General features: G+C 40.9%; 1 protein-coding gene across 4 annotated transcripts in view; it reads left to right on the forward strand.

Annotated features, from left to right (window-relative positions):
- LOC133409169 (IQ motif and SEC7 domain-containing protein 1-like) overlaps positions 1 to 23,919 on the forward strand; it is a 129,339-nt gene that overhangs the window by 19,738 nt on the left and 85,682 nt on the right. For 2 of the 4 annotated variants that reach the window (XM_061688812.1, XM_061688887.1), the window contains exons 2-3: positions 5,349 to 5,378; positions 21,373 to 21,480. In XM_061688812.1, coding sequence (XP_061544796.1) covers positions 5,349 to 5,378; positions 21,373 to 21,480 — 138 coding nt within the window. The remainder of the gene's footprint in view (positions 1 to 5,348; positions 5,379 to 21,372; positions 21,481 to 23,919) is intronic. The other 2 variants (XM_061688830.1, XM_061688821.1) reach the window with 2 other exon arrangements.

Below are 23,919 nucleotides of genomic sequence, written 5' to 3' on the forward strand. Positions count from 1 at the left end.
ATCGGCTGTGCATAACATATAATCGGGTGCGCATAACATATAATGTTATAATAGTAATGTTAAGGTTTTTTTAAAATAAATTTTGGGCCATATTCTCCCGTTTGTGCTTAAGTGCTCTTTATTTATTTATGTATTTTTTATTTATTTACTTACTCGCAAGGCTTGCACATCTTTCAGCTACTCACAGTCTCCCGATCAGACTTCCGACACAGCCACCATGTGTAACCTGAATTGTGTGCGCCGCAGATTTAATAATAACAATAAAAATGGAATTGTACAAAGAGAATAAAAATAAAAATACAGGGCAGTGCAGTTACAGTAAGTAGGCAATCTTGAACAGGTGGATTTTGATTTTGGGTTTAAAGGTGGTAAAAGAAATTGTGTTGCTGAGATCTGGTGCCAAAGAATTCCAGAGAGCGACTGAAAGCTCTGCTCCCCATGGCGCTGAGACAGGCAGATACGAATGATGCCAGTACAGTGTGCTGCATACGGTTGCGTGCAACGCCGTACAATTACGACAAGTGAACTGGCAGTAACCTTTCACAGGTTCTATATTGATAGCACACGCTTTAACATTGACAAACATTGCTTTAACATTGACAAAAAAAGTAAACCTCATGAAAATCGGTTGAGAAATTAGATGGTTACAACTTCATTTTCAATGTCCACGCATTGCCTTTGATAGAAATTGTCGTCCTCCCCAACATGGCCGCCACACAGGTACATCGGTTAGCCAGGCTGTTACAGCGTGCTGGTGTATCTTGTCTTCATATCTATGCTGTGCACAACCACCAAAAAGGTATGACTAATTGAAGTATGAGACTAGCTGTCAATCATGGAGCATGGATTTGAGACTTGTGAATGTCATAAAAATCCATTTGGAAATTACAGAACACTTTAAATATGAATATACCTTACGTAGCGGATTTGTCATCGTGGCGACTTGCGCAACGCTGATGTCGGCACCACTTTGTCTAACACGCTACACTTTGAAGGAGAGCATTTTTAAAAAAAATTATTCTGTATGAAGTAAATCCACTAGAAGTAATCTAATCTGAATGCCGTTTTTATGACTGAGTGCATGTTTGGAGGTCTGTCAATAAAAAAGGATAAATCAGCCGTTTTTAATAATTCTTTCTATTCCTGTCTGATATCATTGTCAATAATATATATATATATATATATATATATGTATATATATATATATATATATATGTATATATATATATATGTATATATATATATATATATATATATATATATATGTATGTGTATATATATGTATATACATATATGTGTATATATATGTATATATATGTATATACATATATGTGTATATATATGTATATATATATATATATATACATATATGTGTATATATATGTGTATATATATATATATATATATATATATATATATATATACATCCATCCATCCATCCATCCATTTTCTGAGCCGCTTATCCTCACTCGGGTCGCGGGCGTGCTGGAGCCTATCCCAGCTGTCATCGGGCAGGAGGCGAGGTACACCCTGAACTGGTTGCCAGCCAATCGCAGGGCACATACAAACAGGCAACCATTCGCACTCACAGTCATGCCTACGGGCAATTTAGAGTCTCCAATTAATGCATGTTTTTGGGATGTGGGAGGAAACCGGAGTGCCCGGAGAAAACCCACGCAGGCACGGGGAGAACATGCAAACTGAAAAAAAAAAATAATAATGTTTGCTGTTTGAGTAAGTTTGAAAACCAATGCAGGTGGCTGAAATTTGATCCACAGTTAGCAGAATACGCAATCCCTGCTGTATCGTGTACTGAAATAAATTAGGGATCCACATATTTCCAAGCTTGCTTGAAAACATCATTTAAATAACATACTTTAGATGCTTTTGGACTATATGAGAAACATATTATACCCCAAGACGACGGTGGTGTGTGTGTGTGGTGACAGTGCTAGCCCCTCTTCCACTGGGCTGCCCCTTTCCTACTCCTATATTCTATCAAGTTACGATCAACTGTTATGGCATAATTCCTGCTGGTAACATTTTATGATACCATGCAGCCCCCTTTTTACCAGCTTGCAAGTGTTTTAGTACGTTTAAACCAAATGGGTAAAAGGATACTTCAAAAAAGCCCGCTCCAATCTAGTTTCCTCCCAAAGTTCAATGCCATTCGGCCCTGTGGTTTTATTTAATTGTCCAAACAAACAGATAAACCTCCTCTTCCTACTTAAAAGTGCTTTATCAGTAAAACACATACATTGTATCAGAATTTCCTTTGACTAAACGGAGCAAATAGCCGCACATGCATTTCATTTAATGTCTCAGCTATCTGCCTTCCTTTTTTAGGCAATAATAAGATGGAAAATGACTCCTCAAGGCGCAACACTGCTCACAAACAGCGGGTTTATAATTACAATGAAGCAGGTCTTCCCTGGTGATAAAAACACTTAAGGGGAAAGCGCCTGAGCCTCCATGGGCACTGGGTTGTTGCACAGTAGAAGTTGTTCCAGTTCATTTGAAACAATGAAGGCAGCTATGATTAAATGAGCAGTCATGTGCATTATGGCACTTGTGTCCAGTTATACTTACTCTTACAGAAACGCAGATTGTTAAACTCTGAGTCAGCATCTTTCATGGCTGGGAGTGTGCTCTGCCTGTTTCCTCCCCCCACAACAGGAAGCAGGCTGCCATCCTGCAAGAGATTTAGGAAAAAGGCAGTTGCACCAATGGATGTGCAACAAAACAGAGCTTGACGTATCAGGCGTGATGGGGACGCAACGTTCTGTTTTCAGGAAGCAGCTGAGATGCAGATGTGCCACAGATAGACTGTGTGCAAAACAGTGGGGGACTTTGAGTGGGCCTTCCTGTGAAGTGATACCGCCACTGGGATTTGGCATTTACTGCATTATTAAAATGGCTTTGGGAATGTGATAGATTTAAAGCTCAGCAGTCAGTACCTGTCTCCATAAGAGGAAAAGGTTGCTCGCACATATCCATCATCCTAGAGATAGATTCCGCTTGGATAAGGCCATGAAATATGGGAATCATTTATTATACGGCTCCACAAATGAGCTTTTTGTGCTCTCCAGGAATGCTTTATGAATGTGTAATAATTATCAGGAGGAATCTTTTCACTTTGAGGCCATTTACAGAAAATTACTGTCTAGGTCAGGCGGTTGTATCAATACAGCTTCACGCAAATGCAAACTGTAATTCACGTGGTACAACTTTCATGTGGAGTGGAGGACCGATCCAAGTGAATTGTGCGGCCTTTGGCAAGCACGCAGCTCAGGTAGAAAGGACATTAAGTGATGACGGGTGATGCCGCTCAGCTGTCGCCTTGCGTGGCCACGAAAATTAGTCGCTGTAGTTTGTAGCGGAGCAGTGGAGGTGTCCTGGCTCTGAGTTCAACTCCACCCTGAAACATTTCAACATTGCTGTGCAGAAAGCATATCGAAAAATGGACATGTGTCATTGTACAAAATGTATGTGAGGAATGCTTTCATCCGGTCATTCGTTCATTCGGTGATCCATTGTATACACAGCAATCGATAGCTTCAGTAATTGGCATTGGCTCTGGACTCCGGCTTGTGTGTCAATGAATCTCATTGCGTTCTATTGACCCAGCTCTAGTTTTCAGCCTCAGCCCCACTGCACACTTGTAATGAGGCTTTCTCTGATGAGAACGCCAAAGTCTGATGTACGCTTTATGTAATAATTAGGACATCTTTGTAGTTATTTGCTGAACCGACAATCACAAGCGGATAATTTGCTGTTACAAAATTGTGGATCGGGAAGAGGTTCACAAAGGCAGAGATAACACACAACAAAGAAAAATGACAGGGAAAAACAATCCTTAAGCCAACAGAGAGTTGGCTGCAGCTTGACATAGCAGAGGTTTATTAAGTTCAGAAAAAGAGATGAGCAGCTCCAGTACCTGAGGGCATTAAAGGCAGACCTTTAACAGTGAACATCTTGATGTTTCTTAGCCGTATATTTTCCCACATGGAGCATTGGGTGGGTCTGAGAGTTCACTCGATACCTGCTTGTCTCGTGTTTTAAATGTATTCAAATGGAAATATTCCAGTATTCTTAACGTCAATATGATTCTGTATACTGTATCTTTGACCTACCTCACTCACAGCGAGCCAGGGGCACAATTGGGTTGGCGGGGTGGCCTTTGTTCCACCGTATCTGTTAATCGTGTCCATGTTAAATGTTGCTGCTGGGTTACTGAAGCCTGTGAGCCTTGTCAGCAGTTGCCATGGAGAAGAAGCAGGTCACTCGATGTTTGCACACATGCAGTGCATTGTCTGCAGTCTTATCCTGGAATATCTCCATTTGTCATTGGGTAGCGCTGTTTTTAATGTCTAGCATTGATTAGCCTCTATTTTCATACATACTGGTTAATGTAATGAGTAATGATTTTCATTGTGCTTTTTTTTTTTTTTTTCCCCCTGTCAGTGCTTTAGAAAGAGATAACAGGACTAATGCTGTAATTGATGTCAGAACCACCAAAATGGTGGTGGCCTGGATGCATTATGCTTAAATGAAATTGATTTATTCATATTTATAAGTATAAAACAAATGAATGACTGATTTATAGAGGATGCTGTCCAGTGGTAGAAATGGATAGTGGCATTTTGATCCTGTGGTAAAATCTGACCTCAACAACCAAACCAAAGTAAACATTTGGCTTCTAGTTAACACATACAGCTCATGTGACAATTTACACTTACACAAAAATCTTTATTTTATTATAGTTGTATCAATAGAACCCGCTTGGTTGTAATGCTTAAGGTTTCCAGACTGAACTTTGATGTGTGCATCAATGAGTTTTGCCCCGTGAGAGCTCCAATTGTCTACATGTGCCTGTAAAAGAAGTAATGTCTCTGAGTGTGCATTGATCTTTTTCATAGTGCTTCTACCAATCGGCTAATTCTGGCTGGTTTAGTGAACCCGGTGATTCAAAAGACTCTGTTAACTAAGGCAATTTTAGGGGTGGCGGAACAACTTTGAAAGTGGGTGGGCACAGTACTTTTGGGGCACTTTTTACCGGGGGAGGGGTTGGGTGGGTGGTGGTGATTGCTCAAAACATTTCTGACCGAATTCCAAAATGGGCGGGGTGGGTAGAGGGGATTGCAGATCAGAAATTTTCAGGGGCACTTTTGCCGCACACATAAGGGCACGTTGGGTAAAAAAGCACCCCCCCCCCCATCTGCCCGCCACCCCCTCAGTGCCGCTGCCTCTGGGCGTATGTGATACTGTGGATGTCTGTAGTTGCATTGCTGTGTCATCTTGATTTCCACAAAAATCATTCAGCCACTCTTTTGTTTCTTATCTTTCAGGTCTGATGGCGATGTGTCCAGGATGATCAGGTAAAGTATGTCCAACCTCAATTGAATTAATTTTCAAACAATATATACATTTCAGATGACTTAGGGCAGCATTATGGAATGTGGTTAGGAAATATGTCTGTTCTCGATAATTGATGACTGTAAATGGATGCTAATGTGAGTTTGAATGGTTGCCTTGTGATTGACTGACAATCACTCCAGGGTGTACCTCTGCCTCTTACTCAAAGTCACCTGGGGTTCCTTACATTAGCTCACATGACTCGTAACAGGATAAACGAGAAGGATGGGTGAAGGGAGGAAAACAATTTTTATTTTCTATCTGGTCAGTTTATCTCTGTAGAAGCAATGGTGCATGGTTTTCCTCCTCGTGGGCAGGGCTAGTGTTTTGCCTGTTTGTGTAACTGGACTCTGTGGTGTTGAAGAAATGATTACGTTCAAATTTCACTGCTTTTCGGCTGTGTGAACCTGAGTCATCCAAGATTTGTCATTATTTATTTGTGACAGTTGTTAGGAAGCACAACGGCAATCCGTTGCTGCTGTGAACCAAGTAACTCGAAGAAATATGACGTGTATGTCCTTTATTTACCTAGAGCTGATGTGGCAGGTCCCCAAGCAGAAAATACCACTATAACACTGAAGTCAAAGTGTGTGCCCTTATTATTATTACAAGTACTATTTGTTAAGCTTTACACGATCAGGATTTTTGTGGCCGATCACCGATCAGCGAGTTTAAAAAAACGATCACTGATCCGGATCACAAGAAGGCGCAATGTGTCTAATTTCAATGACTTGTTAATTTACTGTATATACTTGGGTACTGTATACTGAGCATCTTCAAAAGTATTCTCTAGTCCAGTGATTCCCAACTAGTGTGCCGTTGCACATGAGTGTGCCATGAGCGATCTTGAGGTGTGCCGTGGGAAATGATCAAAGTTTTACTAAAATAATTATTCATTTACAAGAAATAATGTATCTTTGTTCCTCTATTTATGCCAGTGAGGCATAGTGACAGACCACAACAAATAAATAAATGCTCTTCTATTAGATGACAGGAAATACATACAGAAATTACTGTGCATCTACTTTTTGTGACATTTTGTTTGTTGGTGTGCTGTGAGATTTTCCAATTGTCAAATATGTGCCTTCGCTCCATGAAGATTGGAAATCACTGCTCTAGTCAGGTCAGAAATATACATGGACAGAAATAATGGGTGCTAACTTACTGTAATTGAATTACTTTATTGCAATTAAATTACTTCACACACACCGAAACTTTAAAGCATGATTTAACATAACGCTGGCATGTTTACGTACAACCGTTAGTGCTAGCACTAGCTTGATAGGCTACCTAACGTTTTGTTGCCTGCTTGTGAGCTGTTTAGTATTAAAAGTACATGAACATACCTGAAGCAATCCTTAAATGAACGTAATCTCCCGAGCACCGGTGACCACCACCACACGTTTTTTCCCCATTTTGTTCTTATAATACACACGTCGCGAAGTTGTTGCCATGGTAAAGAGTGTATGCAGTCGCGTTTTGAATTGACAAGATAAAGCCCAGTGTTCGTAAAAGACGGGATGTGGCGGTATGGGAATACAAGATTTTATTGTCGTCTGACATAGTGCAATCGTGAAAGACCAAATTTGTCTTGTAGTCTGATCTACGCATTGCGTGTAGTCTGTCTGTTTTAATAACTTTATTGGCGGTCGGATATTTACAGTACTACGTCAGAGACACGCCACAAGGCTAAATATAAACTAGCTTTTGGATTAAAAAATACTGTACACGATGGCGACGCGGAGTAAATGTCTTTTGAGGAGCCGAACAATGGCGTCATTGATCTGTTCGCTGAATTATGACATTAAAGCCGATAAGCATAAAATGCTAATTATCGGCCGATGCCTATCAGATTGGTGTAAAGTCTAGTATTTGTCAACATTTGGCCGTGTATGTCCTTACCTACCCTGCGCATTAGAAATATGAAGAAACTCCAGTGTGCCATGATTTTTTGGGAGAAGGTTTACTCAAGCAGCATCCACTTGCCTTGTAAGCTGTGTCATACTATTTAACAGTACTACAATAAAATCATTCATTTGTCTCCACCGCTATGGCCCTAAGAGTTATGGCTATCTTAGCCTCTGTAAAGCACTATGAATTTTCTTTGTAAACCGTCCCTGCCTATGTTTGTCAATGTCTAGCAGTTCTTGTTGAATATTACAGCAAAAAGCTTGCTTCGAGAGATAAGCACAGGCTCTTCTGAAAGGCCCAGTCATTTGTTTCACTTGATTTCATAATTTCATGCGGTACGCTTGATTTATAGGGAGGAAATTATTGACCGAATTTATGATGCCCAACTTAAACACCATTGTTCTGCAATTAAATGTTGCTCAAATGTAAATAAAAGGAAACCGTTTCTAGGTTTGCACAAATGATCATTATCAGATGCAAGTGTCCTATATACATGAATGAATATTTACCCCAGAACTCCACCACACTACAGTCCTCCCTATGGACAGTGAAAACCATCTGTGCATGTCTGCTTCTTGTGCCCGCTTGTCCACAACTTTGAGTGTAAGCATTGTTTAATAAAGACAGTAGCACCCTTCACAAGTGGAACTGCAGATGTTTTCAAATCGCTGCAACGTGAATTTCTGAATATACACCTTGTCTTTTGTTTTTTTGTTGCCTTTTATCAAAGCTGAAATCACTGCAGCAGCCATGCAGTTGTTTGCGCACAGCAGACCTGTTGTCATGACATCCATCACCCTGCTCATACACCACATTGTGACACGAATCAGACTGCCTGGTTTAACATTTTGTGCGTTAAATGCCTCGCTAGCTTTTCATTATCATTAATAATGAAAAAGCCACTGAACTTGGCACACGTGGCATAAATAAACCATGCTCCCCAAAGAGTCGTTGTGCACAGGTTTGGTTGAAGTTTGTGCGTGTAGGGAGCATGAGATGGCCATGGCCGATAATGGTGGATTATTGTCATGCACACTCTGTGGCTAATGATAGCGGAATAACAACAAGGCGGTGTTTAATTGCTGCGCTGTTCTATAATCAGAATGGGTGGCTTCATTCAGATGTGATTAGAACCGAGGCGAGAGCGGCAGGCAGGCTCTCGACAGCCTCGCTGACCTGCTTGTATTGGATTGTTCTTTTGTGAACATTGGGTGATAAAGATGCTCTCATCTCTTTTAGTGGGTCATTCATAAAGTCAGAAGAGGAGACAGATCACTATGACACTGATTAGAATTGACACGCTCTTAACATTTATACCCGTTTGTTTGCTTGTCCTGAGCTTGTGCATTACTTTAGGGTGGCAGGTTTATTTGTGTGTGACAGCTGAGCAGATAATTACATTTTCCAGTTAGTTGAGAGGATTTATGCATGATTGTTGTACTTCCGAGCAAAACAAATTCATTTAAAATCCCATGCTCACACTGCATTGATATTATTGAATATTACTTAATGTATGTAATCTACAAAAACATCTTCATCTTTTATAGTTGCCTCTTCAAACTTCCTGCAGACAGTTGTAGAAAGAGGCACTATCCCCTAAACTATTGTAGAGAGCAGGGACAAGAATGAAGCCTTCCCTTTTGAAAGTTGCATCCTCTTTCAATCTCCCTCTAAAGAACAGAAGGCAAACAAAACAAAAACAATAACAGGCTAACTTGTTGTATTATTTGTAAAATTCTAACACGGTCATACTAGAGATGCTAAAATTTGATGTGTGTGGAAGGAACATATTTTTGCTTCCAACAAGTCATATTTTCTGTAAACCCTAAAATGCAAACTAAAGCTCATCAGTCTGCCAATAATTTAGATCTACCACCCTGACTTGAACACTTGACTTTGCAATTCCTGAGGCAGCACGAAAGCAGAAAAAAGTCCTTACTGCTACATTGGTGGTCAAGTCCATGATGCAATCCAGTGATAGTACATGTGATGGCCATGCGTACAGAGACCCGCCGTGACTGTTTATGTATGTATTTCAATATATGTTTTGTGTTGTCTCTCTCTCTCTTCTCCTTACTTAGCTCTTGGTTGCCATAAAAAGCAATGCTCACCTTTGCAGAGATAGGAAACTAAGCCTTCTTGCGTGTCTTGTTTTAGTCCCCTCTGACCCACTGAAATAGATTACAGGTCTCTCTAATCAGGTATTATTCTCTAGACGCTATGCAGAGATTAAACAACACATCACATTTTGTGAAGCAGAAAGAAAGAACAATAGAACCTTCTGGTGCTGGGACATCATTGTTGATTGAAAACAAGGGCTGAGTGTTTCACTCTGCTGGGCTGATGTCATAGTGATGTAGTTTATTGAGGTTCCGAAGATTTCCTTGGTATAATGCAACCATTTCAAATGAGTTTACCTTAATGTATTCAGCAGAGCGTCTCGCCCAAAGTCAGCTGGGAGAGGCTCTAATTCACTCGCGACCCTAACGAGAAGCAGCACTATAGAAAATGGATGGAATCAGTAAACACACAACACAAAATTTGACTGAATTTGACACCTGCAGGTCTTGAGTGCCCCAGTCCAATTTAGTTCCTACATCTGATTTTTATTTGTTTATTTTTTTAAATTTATTTGTATTTGTATTTGTGTGTGTGTGTCTGTATGTGAGTGTGTTTCAATGCCATAATAGGCCGAGATGATTGGTGGTAGCTATAGGAATGACTGACCAGATGTGTTTTTTTCTGGTTAGTGCAGTTACTGGTTTTATTTTAGTAGGTTTATACTTCAATATTTTTTTTCAATTGTCATTGGCTGCTTTTCAAGCAGATTAGAACTTTAACCAGGCCATTTTGGGTCAGAAATCCAAAATAATTTTTGTTTTTCAGTAGAGAAATGGTTACAAACCTCAGTGTTTGGCTGCTCTGGGCCAGAGCCAAATTCTATGTCTATCTGTGGAAATTAGAATAAAGCTACAAACAACTTGGCTTGGAAGGCTAATGCAGCAAATAAGTGGATTAGCAATGTCCTCCTCAGTGGCTGCGGCCCCAAATACTTTGTGTGTTGGGAAAATCAGGTCTCATTGAAGTACGTTAGGCTATGTCATACACAGAGGTGGGAAGAGTAGCCAAATATTGTACTCAAGTAAGAGTTACTTTAGAATAATATGACTCATGTAAAAGTAAAAGGTAGTCCTCCAAATAATTACTTGAGAAAGAAAGTAGTCAGTAAAAAAAAAACAAAAAAAAAACCTCAAGTACTGAGTAACTAGTGAGCACGAACGTCAAATGTAATAATAAATAACAAAATAAAATATGAATGTGCAAATTCAGATATTGCTAAACAATATCGCTTAATCGAAAACTTAAATGAAATCTGTATAAAATAAAATATTTATAAAATAACAAATTCAGGCAAATTTAGCTGGAAGAAAGCTTGTACGACATTGTTTCCACTTGTTAAACAGCACAATAGTGGCAGAGGTTAGAAAAACAGGAACAAGGCTGCAGTTGATATAAAAAGTATACACACCTCTGTTCAAATGCCAGGGTTTTGTTTTGGAAAAGAATTTTGAGCAAGATAAATCATTTAAAAACTGTTTCCACCATTAATGTGACCTAGAATTTGTACAACTGAACTGATTTCTTTTTGTATCTTTTTGAGAATGCAGAATGCATTTTTTGAGAAAATAAACAACTGAAATGAACTTGAATGTGATTGACTTGGGCTTGACGTTTAACTTGCTGCCTTCTTGGCCAGCTCACCATTGCAAAAGAGATGTTCTGTTTTAACTGGTCTTTTACCCTTGTTAAATAAATCCTAAATAAAATAAATACAAATAAGTCTGACTGCACAATGATTCACTCCCTCTTATAACTGGCAAGCAGCTGTGTCCAGAAGTAACAGATCACATTCAAACTCATGTTCAATGGGAGTCCACACACACTTTCCACCATTTCAATTTTTAAGTGGAGAAAAACAACAACACATGGGCTTTTCAGAAACGGTATTTGCTTTATCCACTAAAATAACTTGATGAAGGAGTTTTTTGCTGACTAGACGTATTGTGTGTGTGTGTGTGAGTGAGAGAGAGAGAGAAAGAGAGAGAACAGAATGCATGTTTTACAGTTACTCGTGACCATAAAATGGGGCTAATGTTGTCAAATGCGCAGCAAAAACATCTGCAACGTACCGCAAGGTGTTAGAAGTGGGCTACGCTGCGTGTTAAAGCTGTTGTTTTTCATAGTCTGTAATGTAAACACGAGTCACGCGCGGCTGTCACGACTCTCTTTGATTGGCCCGCAAAGCCCAATAGAAGACATGTGACATTCTTGTGTCGTTCGGTTGGTGAACTTGAGTCAAGCATCACTCTGGTAATCACGATAAAAGTACCGTTTCTTCGTAAAAAATAGTTGAGTAAAAGTAAAAACAAGGTTAAAACTGTGGACAAGTGCAATTTTTCCAAAATGTTACTTGAATAAATGTAACGGAGTAAACGGAATGTTACTACCCACCTCTGGTCATACATACACTTTCGACACACTGATTTTTTTATCACTTGCTGGTAGTTTTCTCAAATTTCTGCATCAGAATGTCATTCATGAAAAATGAGGGGGGAAAAATAACTATCAGACTAATTAATGCATTGCAGGAAACAACATCAAGCACCTTCCATTGTAACTGAGAGGAGGAGGCATTAGCAGTTCTCCATCCATCCATTTTCTGAGCCGCTTCTCCTCACTAGGGTCGTGGGCGTGCTGGAGCCTATCCCAGCTATCATCGGGCAGGAGGCGGTGTACACCCTGAACTGGTTGCCAGCCAATCGCAGGGCACATACAAACAAACAACATTCGCACTCACATTCACACCTACGTGCAATTTAGAGTCCCCAATTAATGCATGTTTTTGGGATGTGGGAGGAAACCGGAGTGCCCGGAGAAAACCAACGCAGGCACGGGGAGAGCATGCAAACTCCACACAGGCGGGACCAGGGATTGAACCCCGCTCCTCAGAACTGTGAGGCTGACGCTCTAACCAGTCGGCCACCGTGCCGCCCATTAGCAGTTCTAAAATTAATAATTCATTATGCCAAAACAACAGCAAATGCCGACAGCTGTGACATACTTACTCATGATATAACTCACAGAACATTCATCCAATACTGTAGTAGCTGATAACCGTATGAGCTGCACTAAAGGAACCTTTGTTGATTGCTCATTGGCTTGTGGAAGATTAGCAAAACAACAAACCACACCTTAAACAAATCACAGTAATGATTGTGTGCTGCAATTGGCTGGCGACCAGTCCAGGGTGTATCCCGCCTCTCGTCCAAAGTCTGCTGCAATAGGCTGCAGCTCATCCGCAATCCTGATGAGGACAAGCGAAAATGGATGGATGGATAATTGTGTATCTGCTTTATTATGCCAAATGATGCTATATTTCTTTAATTTTTATAAGGACATCATTCCTTCGAGAGAAGCAGGAAGACCGTGTGTGTGATTGCATGTTGACTGTTGGAGAAACATTCCTGGTTTGTGTCTGATGGGGGAATGGCTGAGCAGTGTCTATGTGGAAATGCTGTCCAGTGAAAGAAGATGAGAAATGTCACAGCTATGATCAGAAGACATTACTGCTCATGCTGCATCACATTCAACATAAACTATAGTCACAAAGAGCACCCCCCCAGCCCCCCCCCCCCCCGCCCCTTTTTTTTCACTTTGACATGAATACATAAACATGAAGATGCATGAGGATATGGGTGGAATGGAGGATGTAAAGGAGTGCTGTTGCAAATGAGGATTGCTGGTCTGGTGTGTTTGTGTGTATTCAGCAGTTTTAAGTTGACTTTACAACTGCATTGCATTCATTGTTATTCATAATACAGTGCAATGCCACAGGTTTGCAACAAACCCTTCCTTGAGGCAGAAATACCAATTCAGTCAGCAGAAGTTAACATTAGCGTTAATTTAAAGTTGTCATTTTACAGGTTAATCATGGTGCTGCCTTTACAAAATAGTATTCAGTTTTTTATTGGCTGGTCAAATGTTGTCATGGTTATACAATCAGAATTCTAGCCATGCAGTGCTGCTCATTGGAGTGTTACTTGGAATGTTTTGTTTATGCGATTTAAATAAATAGAAGGATGCAACAACTTGTAATAAGCGTGCCTTAAAGAGCTTCAAAATCATCTTACTGGCGCACTGGCTTGTAATAAGGAGAGCAGTGTCTCTGTCGTTGCCATGGCAACCCCTGATCAAATACTTCAATGGCCTTAATATTGGTGGATCATCCAGTACATCTCTCACATTGTCTGCACCATCTTAAGTGTGAACATTTTGAGATGTATGCAAGTCCGTACAAACAGGCATTTTAACTCTTTGTATACATCCAAACAAAATAACATTATGTGTCTCCTCCCTGTGTGGGAGGGATTTTCACTCACTTCCCAAGAGTGTTTAGACATTTATGCTTCATTTATGACCCGAAGCACCGGATTCTTTTAGCAGCCGTGATTGATCAAATGTGTGAAATGCATAGAAAGAACACAACTTTGTGGAGAAGTTGTTTACGTCCACAAGATACCACCCTGGGCTCACTCCTCTTCTTATCAGTGCATGCCTAACTTTTCAATTCAAAATTGCAAACTATCTCTGTGCAATGTGGAATTATGGTGATATTCACGGTTAGTATATTCTACTAGCGACTCTGGGCTAATCTCTTCGTGCAGCCAATTGCTGTCTTTGCAATGCAAGTTGTTAAAGGGAACCGTTTAACAACTGTTACATGGTTTTACCCAAGGACTTTGTCTTGTTTCTGATCTAGAGAGAGAAAGTGGCTGCTGGTCTTACGTGGCTGCTGGTCTCAAAACAAACAAAACTATTTTATTCTTGTAATATTCATAAATTATGGTAATTTCTGAAAACTATTTCCCCCTGTTTCACTTTGTAATTATTAGACAATGTTTCAAGACGATTGATGAGTGGACATTAGAAGGCAGTTGTTTTGTTAGTGTGTGGTATGTAAATTCACTTGTTTGACTTCAGATTTTTATTGATTTAAACACATGCATGTTTACTGTAGTGCTCAGCGATATGGCCTAAATTTGATGTCACAATATTTTTTCCCCTAATGTTTCTATTAGATATGACTATATATTTATTAAATAAACATTTATACACGTATAAAACCGGACCAGACCAAATTTATTTACATTATGAAGCAGAAGGTTTATTTAATATTTACACAAATCACAAAATAATAAATTACTTTTCCTTGCAGGTATTTCAAAATATAATAATCTCAAGATAAGACTGTAGCAACCCAACCTGATCCTCCTCATCCAGCTTCCTCCAGTTTAAGGCATCTTCAAGTCCTTGTGCAATTGTCTTGCCAGTATGATCTTCGAGTGCCTAGCTTGTCTGCAAACAGGTACTTTTCAGCTCCCAGTCTTCAATGTAGTTAAGTACGTTACACTATGCGACTACTTCTCCGGTCGGTAGTTGTTTAAAAAAAAAAAAAAAAAAAGTGTTTTACAGCCGACACACTTGCTGTAACTTTCTCCCTGAAATTATTGTAAGGTTCAGGCAATGTAAAATATTTCCTGCTGGGCAACTCATATCTGGGATCCAATGTTTTCATCAACTTTTTGAATCCATCTTGTTCCACCGTATAAATGGGTATCATGTCCTCGGCTACAGTATATAGAATGAGATTGTTGACGTTATCTCCTTCCATTTGGTGCTCAACCTCTCATAACGAGAGGAGCTGAACATACAGTGGGTACGGAAAGTATTCTGACCCCCTTAAATGTTTCACTCTTTGTTATATTGCAGGCATTTGCTAAAATCAATTTTTTTTAAAATTCTCATTAATGTACACACAGCACCCCATATTGAGAGGAAAAAACTGAATTGTTGAAATTTTGCAGATTTATTTTTATTAAAAAATAAAAACTTAAATATCACACAGCCATAAGTATTCAGACCCTTTGCTCAGTATTTAGTAGAAGCACCCTTTTGAGCTAATACAGCCATGAGTCTTTTGGGGAATGATGAAAGAGGTTTTTCACACCTGGATTTGGGGATCCTCTCCAGTTCTGTCAGGTTGGATGGTGAACGTTGGTGGACAGGCATTTTCAGGTCTCTCCAGAGATGCTCAATTGGGTTTAAATCAGGGCTCTGGCCGGGCCACTCAAGAACAGTCACAGAGTTGTTCTGAAGTGTTGTTCTGAAGCCACTGCTTTGGTATTTTAGCTGTGTGCTTAGGGTCATTGTCTTGTTGGAAGGTGAACCTTCGGCCCAGTCAGAGGTCCTGAGCATTCTGGAGAAGGGTTTTGTCCAGGATATCCCTGTACTTGGCCGCATTCATCTTTCCTTCGATTGCAACCGGTGGTTCTGTCCCAGCAGCTGAAAAACACCCCCATAGCATGATGCTGCCACCACCATGCTTCACTGTTGGGATTGTATTGGACAGGTGATGAGCTGTGCCTGGTTTTCTCCACACATACTGCTTAGAATTAATGTTAGAAAGTTCTAGGTCTCATCAGACCAGAAAATTTTATTTCTCACCATGTTGGAGTCCTTCAGGTGTTTTTAGCTACCGTATTTTCACGACCATTGGGCGCACCGTATTAAAAGGCGCAGTCTCAGTTACGGGGTCTATTTCTGTATTTAACACATACATAAGGTGCACCGTATTATTGGGCGCAGGCATGGTAAAACATACGGTAGCATGCATGCACGTTATTACTCACGTTATTTTTTTATCAATCCTCATCCACAAATCCATCAAAGTCCTCATCTTCTCTATCCCAAATGAACAGCTGGGCAAGTTCTCCAACAAACACGCCAGGTTCCCTCTCGTCATTGTCAGAGTCAGTCTCGTTGCCGGGGGGCTGCTCAGCAATGATGCCGGCTTTCGCGAAAGCTCAGACAACAGTCAAAGCAGATACATTAGCCCAGGCATCCACAATCCATTCACTTATGGTGGCCTAACTCGCCCGGCGTTCCCTCCCAGTCTTAGCTGCACTTGGTTTTTCACAGCGGCTGTGAGATGGGTGCGCATGGAGTCACAGATCAACAGGGACGGTGATGCGTGGAAAAATCATCTGGTTTCTTTATGTACAACTCACTCAGCCACTCTCATTTTCTCCTCGTCCATCCAGCCCTTTTGATTGGCCTTAACGATGACTTCGCCTGGAAACTTTTCTTTAGGCAGCGTCTTCCTCTTAAAAATCAACATAGATGGCAGTTTCTGTCCATTACCATGGCAACCGAGCACAACAGTAAAAGCCGACTTCTCGTGCCACGTTGTGCGTATCGCTACCGTGGTGGTCCCCTTCTTCTCTACAGTGTGGTTCACCGGGATGTCGAAAGTGAGCCGCACCTCGTCCATGTTGGTGATGTGGTTGGGCTGGATGTGGTTGTCGGCAATCTTTTTACTGCAGTAGGAGCGGAAGATGGCCAGCTTTTCCTTGTAATCCGCCGGAAGTTGCTGCACCACGGTAGTCCTTGCCCGGATGGATAAATGCCGCCGTTTCATAAAACGAAAGCACCAAGATGGACCTCCTTGAACAGTTTCGATTTTCATTTCTTCTGCGAGCGTTATTGCAGTCAGTCGAATGGTGACTGTAGAGACTCTGTTCCCAGCTGTTCTTTGCTCATTAATGCTCGAGTTGGTCTTCCAACTCGGACCGCCTCGCCTTGTTTCTGCGGAAACTCAGCTTCGTCTTCTCGACTTGGCGAAGCTCGTTTTCCTGCTTCCTCCACTTGCGAACTATGGATTTGTTGATCTTGAGTTCTCTCGCGGCTGCTCGATTACCATGTTCCTCCACATAACTGACAGCTTGCAGTTTAAACTGTGCTTCGTAAGCGTGTCTCTTCGTATTTGCCATTTTCGGGGGTCCTTAGCCAAACTGATGTTGTTTTGCACAATACACATACTATATACCTACTGGGGGGCGTGTCTTTAGCGTCCTCCTTCACGCGCACCCTTACCCCTTTACATCCGCATGCTGTATTCAGTCACGCCCATCTTTCCTCTATATAAGCAGCGTTTCGGCAAGAAATGCTCCCAGTCAGTCAAGTGGAGCACTCATCAAAGTCACACAACATTTACAGATTTTAGAACTCTGTGCACACATAAGGCGCGCCACATTATAAGGCGCCCCCGTCCATTTTGGAGAAAATTTAAGACTTTTAAGTGCGCCTTATGGACGTCAAAATACGGTAACTCCATGCAGGCTTTCATGTGTCTTGCACTGAGGAGAGGCTTCCGTCGAACCACTCTGTCATAAAGCCCCGACTGGTGGATGGCTGACATTCTAGAACTTTCTCCCATCTCCCGATTACGTCTCTAGAGCTCAGCCACATTGATCTTTGGGTTCTTCTTCACCTCTCTCACCAAGGCTCTTCTTCCCCAATTGCTGTTTGGCCGAACTGCTAGCTCTAGGAAGGGTTCTGGTCATCCCAAACGTCTTCCATTTAAGGATTATGGAGGCCACTGTGCTCTTAGGACCCTTAAGTGCAGCAGAATATTTGTTTGTAACCTTGGCCACAATTCTGTCCCTGAGCTCTTCAGGCAGTTCCTTTGACCTCATGATTCTCATTTGCTCTGACATGCAGTGTGAGCTGTAAGGTCTTATATAGGCAGGTGTGTGGCTTTCCTAATCAAGTCCAGTCAATATAATCAAACACAGCTGGACTCCGATGAAGGTGTCGAACCATCTCAAGGATGATCAGAAGTAATGGACAGCACCCGAGTTAAATATATGAGTGTCACAGCACAGAGTCTGAATACTTATGGCTGTGTGATATTTCGGTTTTTCTTTTATAATAAATCTTTTTTTCTGTCAATATGGGGACACAGCACCCCGCAGTACATTAATGAGGAAAAAGATTAACTTAAATGATTTAGCAAATGGCTGCAATATAACAAAGAGTGAAAAATTTAAGGGGGTCTGAATACTTTCTGTACTCTCTGTAGATCCTGTTAAGTTTGTTTTGTTGAGGTTACAGCAGCGGCATAGGGAATCTTGGCTCTCATGATACATGCAGCATACTCGATAAGCACTCGTGCTTCATCTTCGTGATTGTACGCTGATATGCCTGTCTTCGTCGCAACATCTTTCATACACGTTTTGCAGACCACGGTTGTTTCCAAATGATCGACGTTTCATGCCCTTTTTTTGGAAATATTTCTGACCTGCTAGCCTTGAGCATCTTCTCCTCCATGTTGCAGAGGTGGAACCAAGTCATTGCTTTGCAAGTCTCAAGTCTCTGCGTTCAAGTCCTGAGCAAGTCGCAGTCCTACACTTTGAGTTTCGACTCCCTTCAAGTCATTTTACCAACAAAATTAAAATGTATTTTTCTATATAATAGTTATTCAATTAATAGGTATATATTATATACTGCATTTATATATTTCATATATTTTAAAATCCATATATGTATTTTTTTTATCAAAACAAATTTGACAAACAAGTGCATTGAACATTTATAAGAAAACTTGGGGGCTGATCAAAGTTTTTTCACCTTCGAAAGCCAATCGTCAAGGCTTAGTTTATGGCCCCTTCAAAACCAATTGATAGTGTGTTTTCAGTTATTCTATGAAAATGCTGTGCTATGACTTACTTTTTATCACTTTATTTCTTAAGTGACGTTAAACAGACCTGTCACAAATAGGAATTTGCATCCAGTAGTGCTGCAATAAGTAATCGAGCGTTCTACTAATAATTCTACCGGAATAATCAAGTATAAGGATAAAGTATATTTTTGCTTGGTTAAAGAGCAATTATAAATGCACAAGAAAAAATTAAACCTTTCACTTAATAATGAATGACCAATTGGTTTCCTGTTTTAGATAATCAACAGTATTTTTCTAAAATTCACATTGTGCATCTTGCAGGAAACTACCATTTTCTTGTTTTCAACCATTTCTAGTGAGGCAATTTCAAACACAAATATAGATTTCAGTTTAAACTTGGCATTTCTTGTGAATGTCAAAAACACAAGGCATTAATTTAAAAAGAGGAACACAAGTCTTCATAAAGGTACAATCTTATCCAAATGTCATATCTCAGTCTGAACACTAGGGTCCACTACGTAAAAATATTTTGTCAAAGAAAGGCAAAGAAAAGGACACGAAAGAAGAATGTAGTTTCAAGTCGAATAGATGCTATCTGGGTACTAATTGATTGATAAATAAACTGAATAAAACAAGAAATACAGTACAAGACTGATTCTTGAGAACACTACACTGACTAAACCAGACCGCAATGTACAGGAAGCGCAGACAGCGCACAGCCAGCCCTCCATGTAATTATTTGCGTAACGCTCACAAAGCTAACTGCTAATGCTAAAGAAAGCAAGCATACATGATGTCAATCTGCGCGATTCCCACAATGCAATGTAGATTTTTTATTTTGTTTGCAATAATTACCGTTAAATGTCATTGACGTTTCTGTTAACAGTAGTTCTTGGAATTTATACCTTATTTCGCTGTCACATGTATTGTTGATTTATGTTGTACTGTTTTTTTTTTTTTTTTTTTTTAATGAAACCATTACATTAGGTAGTGCATGAAATAATGAATTCTTGGTCAATTCCTCTATCCTTGCGTGCCCAACAGGGTGTTAACTGTTAATGTTAACCATTAAGGCCTTTTCATACTCCCATGCTCGCGTGGCCAACAGCGACTGCATTGCATCATGTGATCGACGCATTGGGCCGTGTCACTATGACACTACTACGTCACAACACAATGCGTAACCTGACGCGCACATGGCAAAAATTGTTACCGCGCGTAGAACGCCGCGGAGACTAGTGATTGGTCCGTTTTAGTCACATGGTGTGATGATGTACTCCGCTTTCCCCTTGGTTCCGCAGACGGCGCCGCATTCTTGATCGATTTGCAATATAATTAAACGCATCATCCGGTCATCTAGGTCCATTTGTTCTAGCAGGCACTGTTCCACAGTCGCCATTGTTGTTGCTTTGTTCCTTGTTCCGGAAAGTAAAAACGGCTATCGAAATTGGCCATAAAATGCAGAGGAAACTCCACCCTGTGTTGTCCTAGCCAATACCAGCCATAGCGACACCCCCGACTTGGAGGAGAGTTGCAGCACATTTTCAAGACAGCGTGCGTGGGATACGCTCGAGTATAAAGGCAAACTGCGCTTGTGATAGCCGCAGTGACGTCACCGCGGTCACCGCCTGCGCGAGTATAAAGAAGCCTTAAGCAATAATGGTGTGGGACTCTTCAACCTAATAAATAATCATTAAGACTTTCAATATTATGTTGTCACTTATCATATTTTCCTGTAGTAAAACAGTCAGTTGCACATATAGCTATATACAGAGAAAGCTGCAGTGTTGGTTTCTCAGTGCTTTTGTCCGAGTAGCAAGTCTTTTCAAGTCATTGCGTTCAAGTCCAAGTGAAGTCACAAATGATTGCTGTTCAAGTCCAGGTCGAGTTGCAAGCATTTAACAGATTGTCAAGTCTAAAGTAATGAAATTCATGACTTGAGTCTGACTCGAGTCCAAGTCCACACCTCTGCCATGTTGTCTCTGCGCAACAAGAGCTGCCGCGGAAGTCTCCCCGGGGTAACAAAATCTTGCAGAGTAGCGAAAATTAAATCAATGATCCTCTTTTTACATATCGAGCATTAATAAAATATCAATCGAATCGAGCTACACGATATATTGTCCAGCACAAGTTTACTGTATATCGGTGTTCACCTAATTGCTTTCAAAGGTCATTACACTTCACAACTGTAGAGGGACGCTGTGAAGGAAAAAAAACAAAAAAACTCCACTGCTTATTTACAGGTTAACCAATCAGCACATTAATGTTGGTATGCAGTATGTTAAAGTGCAAAAGGGCATAGATGATAAAATGTGCATTATTAACCTACATTATAAAATCTCAAAGCGAAAAACTGATGATGGGTGGATGAGGCAGAGTCACATTGTTTAGCTTTTTATAGCTGCCCTTGCCTACCGACTGTTAAGCAGTTATGATTTACTGTAACACATTTTGTCCTCCTACAGGAGACATGCCTCCCTGCCTGTCCAAGTTACAGAGACTTCTGGGAGCATAGTGACTGCTGGCAGCAGAGGAGTCATCCCATGTCGCAAGTGGAAGTCTGCTTCCTTTGGGTACAGTAAGATTTTACTTTCATGATCACCTGTTTGTACTATGGCCACAGCACCATGGCACAGCAACACACTTCCCACTTTTGCGTTGTCAACCTCTGAAAGTCACCCTAACCCATGCCCTGGTTGTTAGCCTTTTGTGTGGCCGATGCATCAATGGCGAGGATGCCACAGTTTGTTGTGTGGTAACGTCTGAGTAGTCACCAGCTGTTTTATGATCCAACAGCTTCAATGCCACATGGCTTTTTGTGTGGCCCAATGCACAGCAAGGAGAGCTTATTAAGCTTTGTCTTTATGAAATACGATACTTGTATCTACTGTATGTGCCTTCGGCTCTCCTCGCCCATTAGCCTCAGCCGAGCTGTGAGATAGTCTTGCAGCAAGTGCTGAGATGTAAGCGCAGGCGTCGGCATCAGTGGGACAGACTTAGGGGGCTTCAAAAGGCTGGAGATCGTTTTCAAAGATGCCTCCCAAGGCTGCGTGCTTTGTCATCAAACAGCCAGCGACTAATCCATAACCCACTTTTGGCTCGTGCACAGCCCACAAATAAATCCCAGTGTATAATAGGAGCTTCTTCTATTTTTAAACAGCAGTGTTCAGAAGTTTCTGACATGTAAGATCATGGGTGGTTTGTTTTTGGTAACACTGAAGCAATGAGGGCTGCTATTTCTGACACATACCTCACTTGTATGTCTTCCTATTTAAGAGCTTTGTATTTGTGATTGTTTCTAAGGAAGTCAATTTAAGCATACCAATGGTTTAGTTTTATGAGGTTCGAGTGCGCGGATTGTTGCTGGATGTTTTTTTTTTTTTTTCTGCAGCTGAAACTCACCGTTTGACCCCACAACATTCAACTGTATGATATTATAGTAATGTAAGCAATCAACCTAACAACAAGAAAAAGGAGCTCTACCTCAATAACAAAGCTTTTGGTATTTTTCAATTTGCGCTTGAGCAACCAAGCACAGCAATGTTTTTAGACACCTTCTAACACCACATTCCTTTTTGAGACCATCCATCCATCCATTTTCTGAGCCGCTTCTCCTCACCAGGGTCGCGGGCGTGCTGGAGCCTATCCCAGCTATCATCGGGCAGGAGGCGGGGTACACCCTGAACTGGTTGCCAGCCAATTGCAGGGCACATACAAACAAACAACCATTCGCACTCACATTCACACCTGCGGGCAATTTAGAGTCCCCAGTTAATGCATGTTTTTGGGATGTGGGAGGAAACCGGAGTGCCCGGAGAAAACCCACGCAGGAAATTAACCTTTATTGTCGGTTAGATTTAATTAGTCTCTATATCTGAATATACTGTATATCAATGGAAAGAGTGGTTTTCATAAATGTTTTTACCTAATTTATTTTCTATTTATCCATTATCGCATTCCATCCTGTTAGTCTGTGGCAGATTTGTCCGATTAAGAAAAAATTAATCCACACTCCGTATGTGATGTCACTTTTTTGGTAGGAACTTAAAGGAGCAAAGCGAGGTGAGTGTAAACTTTCTATCTGCCTTTTTTAAAAAATTTTATTTATTGGTATATATTGTTTGTGAACTGAGGACACTAATTGTTGAAGCTTTGTCGGTGGAATTCTTTCCCATTCTTGCTTGATGTACAACTTAAATTGCTCAACAGTCCGGGGTCTCTGTTGTCCTATTTTGCGCTTCATTACACGCTACACATTTTCAATGGGAGACAGGCCTAGACTGTTGGCAGGCCAGTTTAGTACTCCCACACTATTACTATGAAGCCAGGCTGTTGTAACACATGCAGAATGTGGCTTGGCATTGCCTTGCTGAAATAAGCAGGGATTTCTCTGAAAAAGACGTTCCTTGGATGGCAGCCTATGTTGCTCCAAAACCTGTATGTACCTTTCAGCATTAATGGTGCCTTCGCAGATGTGCAAGTTACCAATGCCATTGGCACTAACACGCCCCCGTACCTTTTGAACTTGGCATTGGCAACAATCCGGATGGTCCTTTCCCTCTTTGGTCCGGACGACATGACGTTCATGATTTCCAAAAACAACTTGAAATGTGGACTCGTCAGACCACAGCACACTTTTCTACTTTGCGTCAGTCCATCTCAGATGATCTCGGGCCCAGAGAAGACCGAGAATGACAATGCCTGTTTTAATGCAGTGCCGTTTTGATGAGTCGAAGATCAAAGGCTTTCAACGTTGGATTCCGTCCTGGCCGCTTACGTGCATAGATTTCTCCAGATTCTCTGAATCTTTTGATGATATTATGGATCGTAGATGATGAAATCCCTAAACTCCTTGTAATTTTATGTTGAGAGAGGTGGTTCTTAAACTGTTAGATTATTTTCTCACGTTGTTCTTCATAAAGGAGTGAGCCTTACCGCATCCTTGCTTGTGAACAACTGAGCCTTTCGGGAATGCCCCTTTTATGCCCTATCATGACACTCACCTTTTTCCA

The sequence above is a fragment of the Phycodurus eques genome, chromosome 1 (genome assembly GCF_024500275.1).
Source record: "Phycodurus eques isolate BA_2022a chromosome 1, UOR_Pequ_1.1, whole genome shotgun sequence".
In the NCBI taxonomy this organism is placed as follows: domain Eukaryota; kingdom Metazoa; phylum Chordata; class Actinopteri; order Syngnathiformes; family Syngnathidae; genus Phycodurus; species Phycodurus eques.